At 33.4% G+C, this 13,863-nt stretch overlaps 1 protein-coding gene across 1 annotated transcript; it reads right to left on the bottom strand.

The window, feature by feature from the left end:
* Positions 1 to 5,133: 5,133 nt before the first annotated feature.
* LOC123535727 (protein PFC0760c-like) lies at positions 5,134 to 9,875 on the bottom strand. The gene is made up of 2 exons (XM_045318476.2): positions 9,809 to 9,875; positions 5,134 to 7,463 (listed from the first exon to the last, which is right to left on the bottom strand). Exons 1-2 carry the CDS (start codon positions 9,873 to 9,875, stop codon positions 5,134 to 5,136), a joined length of 2,397 nt encoding a protein of 798 aa, XP_045174411.2.
* Between the last annotated feature and the right edge of the window lie 3,988 nt (positions 9,876 to 13,863).

The following is a 13,863-nucleotide window of genomic DNA, read 5'->3' as shown; positions in this document are numbered from 1 at the left end:
TCTGTTCCAAGTTCGGTTCATTACTCTGCCATTCATCAAACGTAATGAGACGACATGCCATGCGCAAGGCCAAGGCCACTAGCTTAGAAGTCAAGGTCACACTTGGGTATCACTGTTTTAGAGCATCAATTTCGTGTCCTGTCCATTCATCTAGGGATTTCAAAATCACTTGTCAAAAAAGTTCCCAATAATGAGACAAATGGCAAGAGAAAGGTACCAGTCTCAAATCTGAAGGTCACACTTAGAGGTCAAAGATAATAGGTCATATTTGTTAGTCTTGTCAATAACTTTGCTTTGCATGGATGTATATCCAGGTAGCTTGGCACCAAAAAGTCATCATTACAAGTTAATTTGTCACATGTGAGGCCCAGACCTCAAGATCAAGATCACACATGGAGATAAAACATTTTTGGTCTATTTTTGTCTAGTTTCTAACTTTTCTTTGCATATGTATATGGATGTATATTTAAATAACTTCATCATCACAAGACAATGTGACATGTGCAAATGTCAAGGTCACAGGCACCCAAGTTAGCTTTTTTTCTTTTGTTGGTATATGCAATGGCTTCCCTTTTATATGATTAAGTACAATACTAATTTTTCCATAAATCAAAAATGAAATACTGTTTAAAGTATGATGATTGGTATAGATTGATATAAAAAAGCTATTAACAATTGTAGATTTCCAGAATGCAAACTCGGGGCACAAATTATAAACTTTTTGTATATTTAGGTAAATTCAGCATAACTGAGATTGTAAGGTTTATGGTCCATACAAATGTCATGCATTTCATTTGTTTATTAATTTCTTCCATTTAATATAAAACAAAACAATACATTTTCATTTACTTTTCCTTAACAATTTAAAAGCAAAATCTTTAAGATACAGATATTAACATTTGAAAGGATTGACCAATTGTCAATTATAGATTTCCAGAAATTATCATGAATATCATGATACATAGGTACAATTAATAAAGATTCTTATTATGTAGCCGTCTTTATTACATAATGTATTGCTACGCAGTACGCATGACTACGAAGTATGCATGAGAAAAATGGTCCTAGGCAGGGAACGTTGTTTACCATATGAGCCGTGCCATGAGAAAACCAACATAGTGGATATGCGACCAGCATGGATCCAGACCAGCCTGCGCATCCGCGCAGTCTGGTCAGGCTCCATGCTGTTCGCTTTTAAAGTCTATTGGAATTGGAGAAACTGTTAGCGAACAGCATGGATCCTGACCAGACTGCGCGGATGCGCAGGCTGGTCTGGATCCATGCTGGTCGCATACCCACTATGTTGGTTTTCCCATGGCACGGCTCATATTACAATTTCTTCTTGACCATAGTCAAAATAATACCATAACCAGGTTATCTTGCTATATCAAGACTATAACACATTTGTCAAAATCGAAATATCTTAGCAGTGTTTCAAATTCAGAGTCAGATCAATTCCATTTTAGGTCTGACCATCAATCTTGTGTTTTTCTCCTCTGCAGCTATGAAAGCCAGATCAGCATCAGTCCACATTTGTTGGCATAATAAGTTTGTCAAAATGAGAGTGTCATGAACATTTCACAACGTCACACGATTTTCCAACACTTGGTTTTGTAATCCAGGAGAATAGTTGTACATGTGATTCAGCAATTTTTTAGACAATCATACGGCATTCTAGAGGAAAACATTTATCAAACAACAGCAAGGAATGGTTTAAAAGGTACCTGAGTGCAGTGAAAACCGGTAAGTAATTATGATGTTGTTATTATCATGTATTTTAGAAATATAGGATCCATTTAAATGAGTTTTCACACGACCCTTAAGAAAGTTTGAATTCTAATATTAAAACTTGTTATTAGAATTAATTATATATTAACTTAATGTTATGTATTTTATGCGCAATCCTCTGAAGAAATTTACTGTTTACTGTTTTATTCTTATCAGTTGTTAATAGGGTAAAATGTCAAGGTCACCTTAACTGAGATCAATAACTGTACGACCTTTAGACCTACAGATGGCAAATATGCCACAAAACCAAAAATATTATAGTTTCCTCACTAGTGCCCAATTCATTAGCATAACAGATCTTCCCATGATGGATGGAAAACTTTCAAAAGAAAGTTGTATCTGTTAACATGATCAAACACAACCAGAGCATTTCCATAAGTTAGATATATCCTGGTTAATAATATAACCATTACACAACCATTTTAGTTCCTGCTTCTGACTGTCTTACAAAACCATATAATTGTTTTGATTAATATTGACCTTGGCCAAGGATGTGTTTATAATGGGAGCCATTCCACAAATGTTGTGCATTATTTTTCAGTCATGGTCAAAATATTGCTGTGAGAGAGCTAACTCATGGTCAATAACAATTACCAAAACCACAGTCAATTCAGTTCCAGATTCTGACTTGCTACCATAACCGTATCAAGGGTATGATTAATACTGAACATGGTCAGACACGTTTTCGCATTAGGGGCCAATTGGCAAACGCGATACATTATGTTTCAAGCATGGTCAAATATTTCCATAAGTGAGTTAAATCATGTTCAGTAACATCGGCCGAAACAAAGCCTTTTCAGAAGCAATTACTTACTGGCATGAAATTAGCATATCATGGTTAAAACTATTACTTAACTATCTCATGGTCATATACATCACCCCCTACTCCCCCCGCCCCCTCGCCACACCAAAAAAAAAACTCAAAAAGGCATATCCCTGTCTCAACTATCTTTGACCAGTGATGCATCATGGTCAAGTCACGTTTATTTTTGACCATGATCGAACTTATTTCTGGTAATGGGGACCATTTTACAAACGTGATATATCATGTTTCAAGCATGGCCATAATATGATCAGAAAAGCTCCTTCCTCGATTATCATATTTGTAATTATTTTTTTATCTTAACTCCTCTCTCGAATATGAAATAAAGAAAGTTGGTAAACTAAGAGTTGTCAGAACTTATAAACGTAAATATTACTACTGGGCGTTGCGATAACCCGTCATTCTGACATCACTGGTAAAATGAGATCTGCAATTAAGTAATTCATCTATGTTTGCAAAAAAAAAACAACATTGCTTGTGCAGAAACACAGAAATTCTTAAAGTACACACCGAAACGACGGAACCAAAGGCCTTATGACCAGCGAGGTTGTTGTCAGACCGGCTGTCATTTTTCCTGATAAAGTATTTTATACCTTAAGCCATACTGCAAACGCAGGGTACCTTAACCACGAAGGCCCCTTTTAGAATCGGCACCAAAATAATGAAAATACCGATAAAGCTTGTGGTTTTCTTTTAGATATTTATATTGATTTTTTTTCCTGCATAGGATATAATCTTAATTGCACGATTAATCAATTGCAATCTGGAAGCAGGTTTTTAACATCTTTTTTAAAACAGTTATATTGAAACTAGTACACAGTCTGTAAAAATGGTAAAATAAATCGACCGACGAATTGATAAAAAATATTCCGAGCTAATTAGAATTATACATTTATATATGCAGAAGAAAAAACAAATCAATTAAATTTTCGTTTTATTGTTAATACAACTTACGATAAACAATAAAATGTATATTAATTTTCAACAACATAAACAATTTTATCAATCATACTTTATATGTCAATCAAATACATTTTTAATATCAATTAGTACTGACGTACAAAACAATTAACTATATTGCCATTTTTTGTCACCGTGTATAATTAAACACGCATAAAAGACTTCTTATACAGTCCTCTAACTACAATCTATTTAACAGGTACACGCTTACATTTTAGACAACGTTTTTATTGTCTTCATTTACAAATATTCTAATGTTTGCATTTAGAAAAGAAGAAAAAATTGCATTTAGAAAACGATCTCCTCCATCTATTTCAAAGCGTTTTGAGTGTTTTATTCTTTTAATTCACAGCATGATAAGTTTATATGCTCACTATAAAGAACTGAACTTTTGTTAAATCATTTTGATTCGAAAAATGTCCGAGCGAGTTCGTTTAAAGCCATAAACTAGTTTTGCAAACTGGATTTATTACTTGTAAAACATGACTGATAATTGTAACTTAATCTATACATCATGCTTTCTCTTTGTTTCCATACTTGAGAAAATGTATTAAACCTACAAATTGTATTAAAAAGTGTAGACGTGAAATAAAAAAACTTAGTTTTTAAGTGTAATCTTCAATGTTCAGAGCAATATGAGAACAAAAAAGAAAAGGAAGAAAGAAAGAAAAAAAATCTAGAAATAACACGTTCTGTACAATATGAGAATATTGACAATGCCAGAATTAAAGTGATTCACACCATATGAGAATAATGAAAATGATAGAAGTAACATGTTCTATGTAATATAAGGAAAAGGACACCACTAGAATGTTCTGCGCAATATGAGAACAAGAATATTTGAATTTACATGTCCTTCACAATATAAAAATATGGACAATGCTAGAATTACATGCATCATATAGTTATAAGAAAATTGTAAATATGAATCCAATAATTTCAACTGACACATCAAATGTCATATGTTCCTTTCCCTGGATATGTTCCGCTTTTTTCCTGATTCTGCACAGACATAAGAGGAAACTAAAAAATAATCATGATTTGATAGAATGTTTTAAGAAATTGTGCACAATTAATTAAATATCCCTCAAATAGATAATGAGTGTTACCTTTTTTCCAAACAGCATCATTGGAAACTTTCACAATAAACGCAAGTGTTATAGTAATTAGATAGTACATTCTTTATAGAAAGTCACAGTGCTGTCTAAGGGGAAACAAGCCTCTTTCTCTATTATTGTCTTTCCTTTCATCGCAAAGGAATAAACGAAAAACACGAAAAGAAAATACAAAACAAATAAATTGAGATCATATCAAGAATGGAATTATGTCTAAAAAACGATACATTTGTCAGTTTCCATTCGCTCTGTAGTGTTAAGGTATTATAAATATTGATATATCTAATCTCATTACATGCAAAACATATACAAACTTTCAGCAGTATCTCGTATATAGGATTTCAAGAAATTAAAAACAGTGTAAAACGTGAATGAAGACTGGACCAGTTTAAACTTAGGCGCGATAAAAATAAAGAATGACTTGAAAATAATGTCATCATCATTTCCTTAGTTATTTGTAGATTTTACACTAGACCAGATATTGAGAAAGCTGCTCCAAGAGTTATCATTATCATTATTGTAGTCGTTACGATCGTCATCACCATCATCATGAACATCAAGATTATCATGATGATAAACATCGTCAAACCAGTTATTTTTATCATCATCCATGTCTTCTATCCGATCTTCAGTTGCCTCTGATTTATCTTCGAGGGCGTCCGCAACCTGTTCACCATGTGTGTTTTCAATCCGATCTACTTTATTGTCAACATAATCTTCTAGTCCGTCCAATTTATTGTCAACCGCTTTTTCACTGGAACCCCATATGTTCGATAAAAAAGAATTCCAACCACTTGATTGTGAATCGGTTTTGGTATTATTTAAACTATTCCACAAATTGCCATAGCCTCTGTCATTATTTATGTTATTATTGTCATAATGGTTATCAATTTTGTCTTCAACTTTATCTACCCTGTTTTCTATCACATCTTGTGTTGTATCCCATCTGTCTTCAATAATATCGACAGGATGGTCATCATGTGAGTTTTCAATCTGTTCTATTCTATTTTCAACATGTTGGATGTTTTTTAAACTATCCCATAAACTGACATAGCCTTTATCATTATTATACAAACGGTAGTTATTATTGTGATTGTCAGTTTTGTCTTCAACGTTATCATATAGGTTATATAAATTATATTTGTTATTATTGTTACCAATTCTATCCTCAACTTTATCTGCTTTATTTTCTATTAGATCTTTGGTTGTATCCCATTTGTCTTCAATAATATTGGCCGATTGATCACCAAGTGTGTTTTCAATCTGTTCTATTCTATTTTCAACACGATTATCTGTCGAGTCTAATAGATTGTCAACCGCGTCTTCAAAGGAATTAGATTCACCTCCTTGTGTATTGGTTTGAACATTATTTAAACTATTCCATAAATTTGAATAGACTCTAGCGTTATCATAAAGGTTATATGAATTGTAATGGTTGTTACCAATTCTATCTTCAACTTTATCTACCCTATTTTCTATTAGATCTTTGGTTATATCCCATCTGTCTTCAATAATATTGGCAGATTGATCACCAAGTGTGTTTTCAATCTGTTCTATTCTATTTTCAACACGATTATCTGTCGAGTCTAATCGATTTTTAACCGCATCTTCAAAGGAATTAGATTCACCTACTTCTGTACTGGTTTGAACATTATTTAAACTATCCCATAAATTTGAATAGCCTTTAGAGTTATCATAAAGGTTATATGAATTGTAATTGTTATTGTTGTTACCAATTCTATCTTCAACTTGGTCTATTCTATTTTCTATTAGATCTTTGGTTGTATCCCATCTGTCTTCAATAATATTGGCAGATTGATCACCAAGTGTGTTTTCAATCTGTTCTACTCTGTTTTCAACACGCTTTTCTGTCAACTCTAATCGATTACCAACCGTATCTTCAATGGAATCCCATCCATCTGATTGCGTATCGATTTTAGCATTATTAAAACTACGCCATAAATTAACATAGCCCCTGTCATTTTCATTTTTATCGTTGTTTTTATAGTGGCTGTTTATTTTGTCTCCAACTGTATCTACCCTATTTTCTATAAGATCTTTGGATGTATCTAATCTATCTTCAGTAATATCGGCAGGTCGATCATCGTGTATGTGTTCAAATTGTTCTACTCTATTTTCAACACGACTATCTGTCGAGTCTAATCCATTGTCACTCGCATCTTCATAGGAAATCCAACGGTTTGTTACAAAAGAGTCCCAATCGTTATTGTTGACCTGATTTTGTTTCTGTTTTTGGACCATTTCAGAATAGTTAGAGTCTTGTTCAACTCGACGTCCATCTTTTTCAGCGATATGATCTTGCAAATTTTCAACCCGGTTCTCTGTTTGGTCTTGTAAGTCTTCCCTCCTATTTGCTTGTGCAGAAAGCATACGACTTCGGCCTCCGAAAAGTGACAAACGTGAACCTTGATTATTTGTACCATAAACTGGCTTTGACTGGCGCTCGGCTTGTTGGTGCGATTGTCTATTCTGAATACCAAAATGAAGACCTTCGAAAAGTGACACACGAGGACCTCGAGAATAGCTACCATATTCTGCCTGCAACAGAGGCTGTGCTTGTTGAAGTGTCTGTGTATTTTGTATTTCGAAACCATGACCATCTGAAAGCAGCATACGAGAATCTAGCGGATAAGTACGATAACCAAAGTAAGACGGTGACTGAGGCTGTACTTCACGGTATGCCTGTCTATTCTGTCCTCCGAAACCAAGTTCTCTACTTCCTAACAATGATGCATCGTTACGAGTGTGATACTGTGCTGCAATGTTAAGAAAACAAATTAAGGCTAATATTAAATATTGTTTCATTTCATTGCATATAGTCAAATCGCAACTTAGCATTTTCATCACATACACTGTGCTGATACTATGTTCATGATCTGGGTCACCAAAATTGTATTCGTACAGAGACAATTAACTAAACAATTAAAGCTTCTAATTCTACAAAAGATCAGGAAGTGTTTATTCATCATTTGTTATATTTAAACTGTATCTTTGTCAAGATTTAATAGACATTGCGAAATTAATCTTAATTTCTTTTTTGTTTACTGTGAAGTCATTATTATTCGTGGGGGATTAATTTTCGTGGATTTCGTTGTTGAGCTCAACCTCGAATTTAAGTCCCAACAAATAAATTATGCCCACGATAATTTTAGTTCAAATAGTTGTACGCAAAGTCGCCAAAAAAGACACCATAGCGGTTCCATCTGATCCTTAGTTGTATGCATGCGGTAGTACTAACCTGCAGCTTTCGTGTAGTTTATGGAGGCTCCATCAACGATAAACATAGGTATGCGTGAAAAAAACGACTATTTTATTTAGAAATGTACCCGTGGTTTGTTTATATGACATGCTTGTCAAAGTAAAGGTAGATACTAAAAATAGAAGTTTGACGTAGCGCCACGTGCCAACCACACTATAATACGGCTCTTATTTGATTGTTCGGCCCTACTATGCGGTTTTTATACACTAGATTTTATTTTTACCGACATGTAGTAAAATACTACGACTTTGGAACTATTAAATATGATAAATTATTTGCTAGATTTGTGTCCGATGCATTAATACCTAATTTACACTACACGATTCTCGGCAGGAAATAACACATGCACAAGTTCAACAGCTTGTAATTTTAGATGCAGACGCGTATTCATTTTCCAAAAAAGAAAGAAAAATCGGACCAGTTTATAATAGTTGTTATAAGGATTTCTATGGTTACACTAGTACTGCGGAATAAAAACATTTTTATCTATAGTTTGTTTTGATTAGCAGTACAATAACTAGTTCTAGTTTAAAACACCATCAAATGATCAATGATCAACTTTATATTTGTTTCGATTATGAATGCTAATTGTGCAAAATGCTATGGTTTTGTCAATTTTTAATTGGCGCCGACTTTTCTTATTGAATATTTCACAGTTTTAAAAAGTTTTGCAAATTAGGGGTCGTATAATTATAGATAACGCGGTCATTAATTGGAACATCATCACTCGCTAATCTCCCGCGACGTAGATTGCAAACTCGGTAACCATGGTAGCGCTGTTTGACACGTGTAGGTTTCACATGCAAGGACAGAAGTACTAGTAGATCTATTCCTTTGGAATTTATGATTTAAAAAAAAAATGAAAATCCACGAATTTACGTCCCCACGAAACAGCCGTTTTGGCCAAAACCACGAAATTACGTGCCGACGAAATTAAATGATTTCACAGTATATTATCAGTGTCATGATGAGTTGTTAATATTTCTTTATTGTGATAATCATAATTTCAATTTACCCTGAAAATTGTTTGAAGGTTTACAAATTATTTCTAAAGGCAGTCTAAATTTTAAGAATGTGTATTAAGTATTTGTAAAGACATTGGGAAAGTAACAAATGGCGGGTTAGCTGTTTTGTTCAGTATATTTGTTTGTGATTTATGATATTCAATATTCTGTTTTTTAATTTTTGAATTTCGATGTTTATCTAGAGGCACTCACCTTTAATTAAGTTATAAAACATACTTTTGCAGGGGTAATCATAATCCCCTCTGTGATTTTCATTATAGATATATAGATATCAGTGCTCCAAATTATATTATGTTTGGTAAAGGTATTGTATTTACGTGCTTTATGCAGTAGACGTTTAAATTGTGTATAGTTGTATTTGAACTTGATGAAATAAGTAAAAATCGTAGAGGTAATTATGATAACCCCTGCAAAAATATGAAGGGGATTTTGTAACACCCTGTCATTTTTTAGTGAAGGGGATTTTGATCAAGGGGATTTTGATTGTCTCCCTATAAAACCAGATATGGAATGGTTAAGGTCGCTGACTACGAATCACTTGCTGTAGGTTCTAAACTTTGTAAGGTTTGCAAATATATTTCATATGAGGAAGCTATCAAGTTTGCTTACGGAAGTTTAATGGTTCTATCCAGGTCCACTCTTGCGCGGAGAGTCACCTATGTTCTTCCCAACATCAAAAGCTGTAAAGTCGCCATATGCTTTATAAATTGTGTCGATGCGACGTCAAATCCAACAAGAGCAAAAAAAAAATCAACAACAACATTATAGTAAAAAAAAAAAGACAAATAAATTTAACGTGACAAAAATATAAACTTACCTATGCAATACAGTGGTGTGAAAGTCAATATACAGAAGAAACGTATTGCTTTACTTAATATATCCATTTTCAAAAACTTTTGTTTCGATCTTCAGATAACAATACAGTCTCTTGACAACTTGTAAATGTAGAATGATCGGTTATATATACATATGATCGGCTATATATACATAAGGATCTAAGACGGAAGACGACATCTGTAAAAATGCTAAACAGATTGATGGGATCGTACATTAAAATGCATGAGCGGATGTTATAAGGTATCTCATGCATTTTGTTTATTTATATCACATATTATTAAATATTGATTAATTGCATACCAAGAGGAAATAAATAAATTATGAAGTCTGTTTCAATAATTCGATGTATCACCATATTCGGCAACATCGGTGACGTAGATGTTAAAGTAAACACACTGTGAGACAGTGAACTTCTCGGGTTAATAACCGGAAGCATTCTCTAGTCTAATAGTTATCGATAAGTGTTTGTAGACTATTTTCTAACTCGAAATGTTCATTAATCCCAAATTTTTAACAAGACTGGTATGAAACCATGACGTCGGAGTATTCATTAGACAGTCGTTTTTCATTGATATAAGAGGAAAATTCTAAGTTTTGTGATTTGGTGTTTTATGTTTATTTAGAAGTATCAATTTAATGAACGGGAAATGTTATGCTGCTTCTACGTGCATCTGTCTTCTGAAATTATGTCCGTCCGCAACATTTTCGCTGCGAATTTAAATATTGAACCAATGTGAATTAATGAGACCATGCAGTGTATTTTGGCACGGTCACTATTTTTACGCTTTTTTTCACTGCTTCTTTCTTAGCCAAGAATACTGTGACAGTCTTTTGCGTACAGATGTCTCCTGAACATCTAGGGACACTGAAACAGTGAAATCATTTAAAGTCTAAAAGATACTTTTTCATGGAAACATTTTATATTTTCATACAGTTGGTCCTGTCCGTGATACAATTTGATACATATGAAAAATTGGCTAGGGAGGTGGAGGTGGTGCATGGCTTGTGTTACTGGTTCCAATAAAAAACTGTTGCGCGAATGAGTGTACTTTGTTATAAAAATACACACATATAAGACAGCATCATGATGCGTTTTCATGGGTGATTTATGTCAAAGAATAATTTATGATAAGTTATGTGCCTTTGTATTTTTTGTGATCAAGTTCTTAAGACTAAGATATGTATTTAAGCAAAAGATAGACAACGTTCGTCAAGTCATGAAATAATCGAAAAATCGGGTTTCAGTTTGCCTGTCGTTCATAATACTGTCGACTGATTGATATATATATATATATATATATATATATATATATAGCGGCTATAGACACGTTCAGAATATATGTCAGTACAGATATTTTCTGCTGCCTGTTTTACTCTATCGTGTTCATGGGTTCGTACGTAAACTAACGATTAAGGAGTTTCAAGTTGATACGGATACAAAATACAGCTAAAAGCAGTCCAGGAAAGAGAGTTCTTTTTTACTGATTAAGTCTGTTTGCTGTCATCATTCATAAAACGACCGGGAACAGTATACGATGAAGGATCTAAATAACCCAGTAAAGTTGATATCACGATATAATCTTAGAAAATTACAAATTCTCAAAGATATGGTCGTTTGACTTTTGCGAACGTGATTGTTGGTTTAAAATTAACGAAGGTTTCTAGTTACTCTACCCCGAATTTCCCAGCTTTCGTTTCGTCGACCAATCATATTTACATTGACTTTGCTCATAGAATACGTTAATTTTTCCAGAATCATTGATTTTACCATTTTCATTCCAAAACCCCAGCCAAGTTCTTAGTGTTTTGAAAAACTGCATATCATTCTTAATATCGCTTTACATTAAAACTATCAAGATATTTTTATCTGAAAACATGCATAAGAATTATCCGACTGTGCAGTTTGCGTTTATTCAGCTGGCTCTTGCGAGTTTCCTACACATTTTAGTCAACTGAAAGTCACTAATCAAGATTCATCATTTGACTTATATTAGAACATTTTCACCAATCAGCATTTATATAATGTGGCTTTTCCTAACTTAGCACACATTTTCAGCCTGTTAACCTTTCAAACAGAATCAAAAAGATTCTAGAAAAAAAAAATCATTTTTTCCCCATATACTAGTACGTAACAAGGAAATTGACGTGAAATGAAATTTATGTTTTTTTTCACGTTTTGTCTCAATCGCATACCCGTTTTAGTGAGTCGATAATGTAGACATGTGACTGTCCCATAATAATACTGTCACGTTTGTTGATCTTGTGTTGTAGAGCTGCATGTGGAAATATATCGTTTTATATTTTAGTAACACGTATCCTGTGATATTTTCGATCATATTACCCTCCAATAAACGCAGTGGTGTACAGAGACACGTTCCGTTACAAGTTTTGTTGCAATCCCTCTCACCACTCATCATGGCAAAATAATCGTGTCGCGGTTCTTAATGGACAAAAGTGGTACAAGATAAGAGGCTCCAAGGTATCATAAATGTTTACGTAGTATGTTGGAAATTGAGAATACCATAATTTCAACAAAATCCGGCCGCAGTTATATTACCGTATACCGCTGTCATGTTCATGTCTCGAAAATGATCAAATGAACAATATTTGGTCTTGGTCTGGTAATGAATGTATTGTCGCTATTCTTGCATAAAAAACATTACACGACGACTTAATGCATTGTTTTCATATGTGATGACTTTACTATTCTGGTACATTTTTAGTTACCATTCGGTTGTTCTTGGAAACGGTAAACATGTTTTAAATATCCATAACCAGGGCACACATATCAACAATAATTCCAAAAGCGTGATTTGAAAGTTTTTGAGCATCTTATTTTTATTTCTAGTTATTACAAACGTTATATTACCCATAATTTTGCATATAACTTAACATTTGATTAACAGGAACACAATTTTAAGAATAATAAATTTACATTCGAATTATTTTGAGTACGAACACATTTAGAGTATGGATGAGTACCAGGGTAGTGACTAGCTTTCAAGGTTTATTATATGAATTCTGCGAAAAAATCAGGTAAAACATATCAATTGATACTAACAAAAATCATAAATATAATACCTAAAAACGAACAATAGCACAAGTTACACGCGATTCTTATTTATTCACACTTATTTACAAAAACTGAACAGACGCTTTGTAAAGGGAGTGAACTCTAGTGCGTACATTGATGGGGGGGGGGGGGGGGGGGGCAGTACGTTTGGGGTTGGAAACTGATACAGCTAAACATACTATGGATTACATTGTATCTATAATGCTACAAGATGTTGTTATGGAAGAAACAAGACGCAAATGCCAAATATCAGTGTGCGCAAAAACACATACTTTTGTCCCTGGCAAAGCATTTCAAAAATAAAAATCATGTATTAACAGCACGTGAATTGCCTTGTTTGCACACGATTTTTCTCCCGTTTATACATGGGCGGATCCAGTGAAAAAAGTAGTTTTTATGCAAGAATATATCTGAATACTTCTACATACTATCAATTCCAAATGTTCAATCTGTTGTGAAAGTATGTATTATATATTTTAACATTTCAGTTAAATTAATTAACTTGTATCAGGTCATATCAACTGTACGAGTCTGTATCAAAGGCGCATTGCTCTCCCTTTGTTTACAATAGCTAATATAGATGCACATCGCATTGGAAATTCCCTCTGGCATCAGATGCTATAACTGAAAACGAAAAGTAAATTATTCTATGCCTTGTTTTAATTTAAATTAACTAATGAAAACAGTGCCTATAGAAACAAAAATAAAATTACAATAACAACAGCAATAATACTGATGTAAAAATCATACAATGTATTGCCATTAAATTGGCTACTACTTTCTAATAAACAATAAAGTCAAAGTTTCTCGGGAGACAACGTCAATAAAGAAACTTCTTGCATTAAGGTCTTGGACCCGTAATAGAGTACCTTCTTTTTGAAGAGTATTCAATTCTTACCATAAACCTACTGTGTCTGCAATTTTCAAGGGCTTAGGTTCAAGCCCTACTGGGACAATTTTTT

This window comes from Mercenaria mercenaria, chromosome 17 (genome assembly GCF_021730395.1).
Source record: "Mercenaria mercenaria strain notata chromosome 17, MADL_Memer_1, whole genome shotgun sequence".
Lineage (NCBI taxonomy): Eukaryota > Metazoa > Mollusca > Bivalvia > Venerida > Veneridae > Mercenaria > Mercenaria mercenaria.
The sequence above is the reverse complement of the archived record's forward strand: the minus strand, read 5'-3'. Positions and strand labels throughout refer to the sequence as shown.

Bases quoted from the DNA above. Each gene is read 5' to 3' on its own strand.
- LOC123535727 (XM_045318476.2), bottom strand. From the start codon at position 9,875: ATGGATATATTAAGTAAAGCAATACGTTTCTTCTGTATATTGACTTTC. The intron at 7,464-9,808 runs GTAAGTTTATAT...TTAACATTGCAG, and splicing joins CACACCACTGTATTGCATAG to CACAGTATCACACTCGTAAC.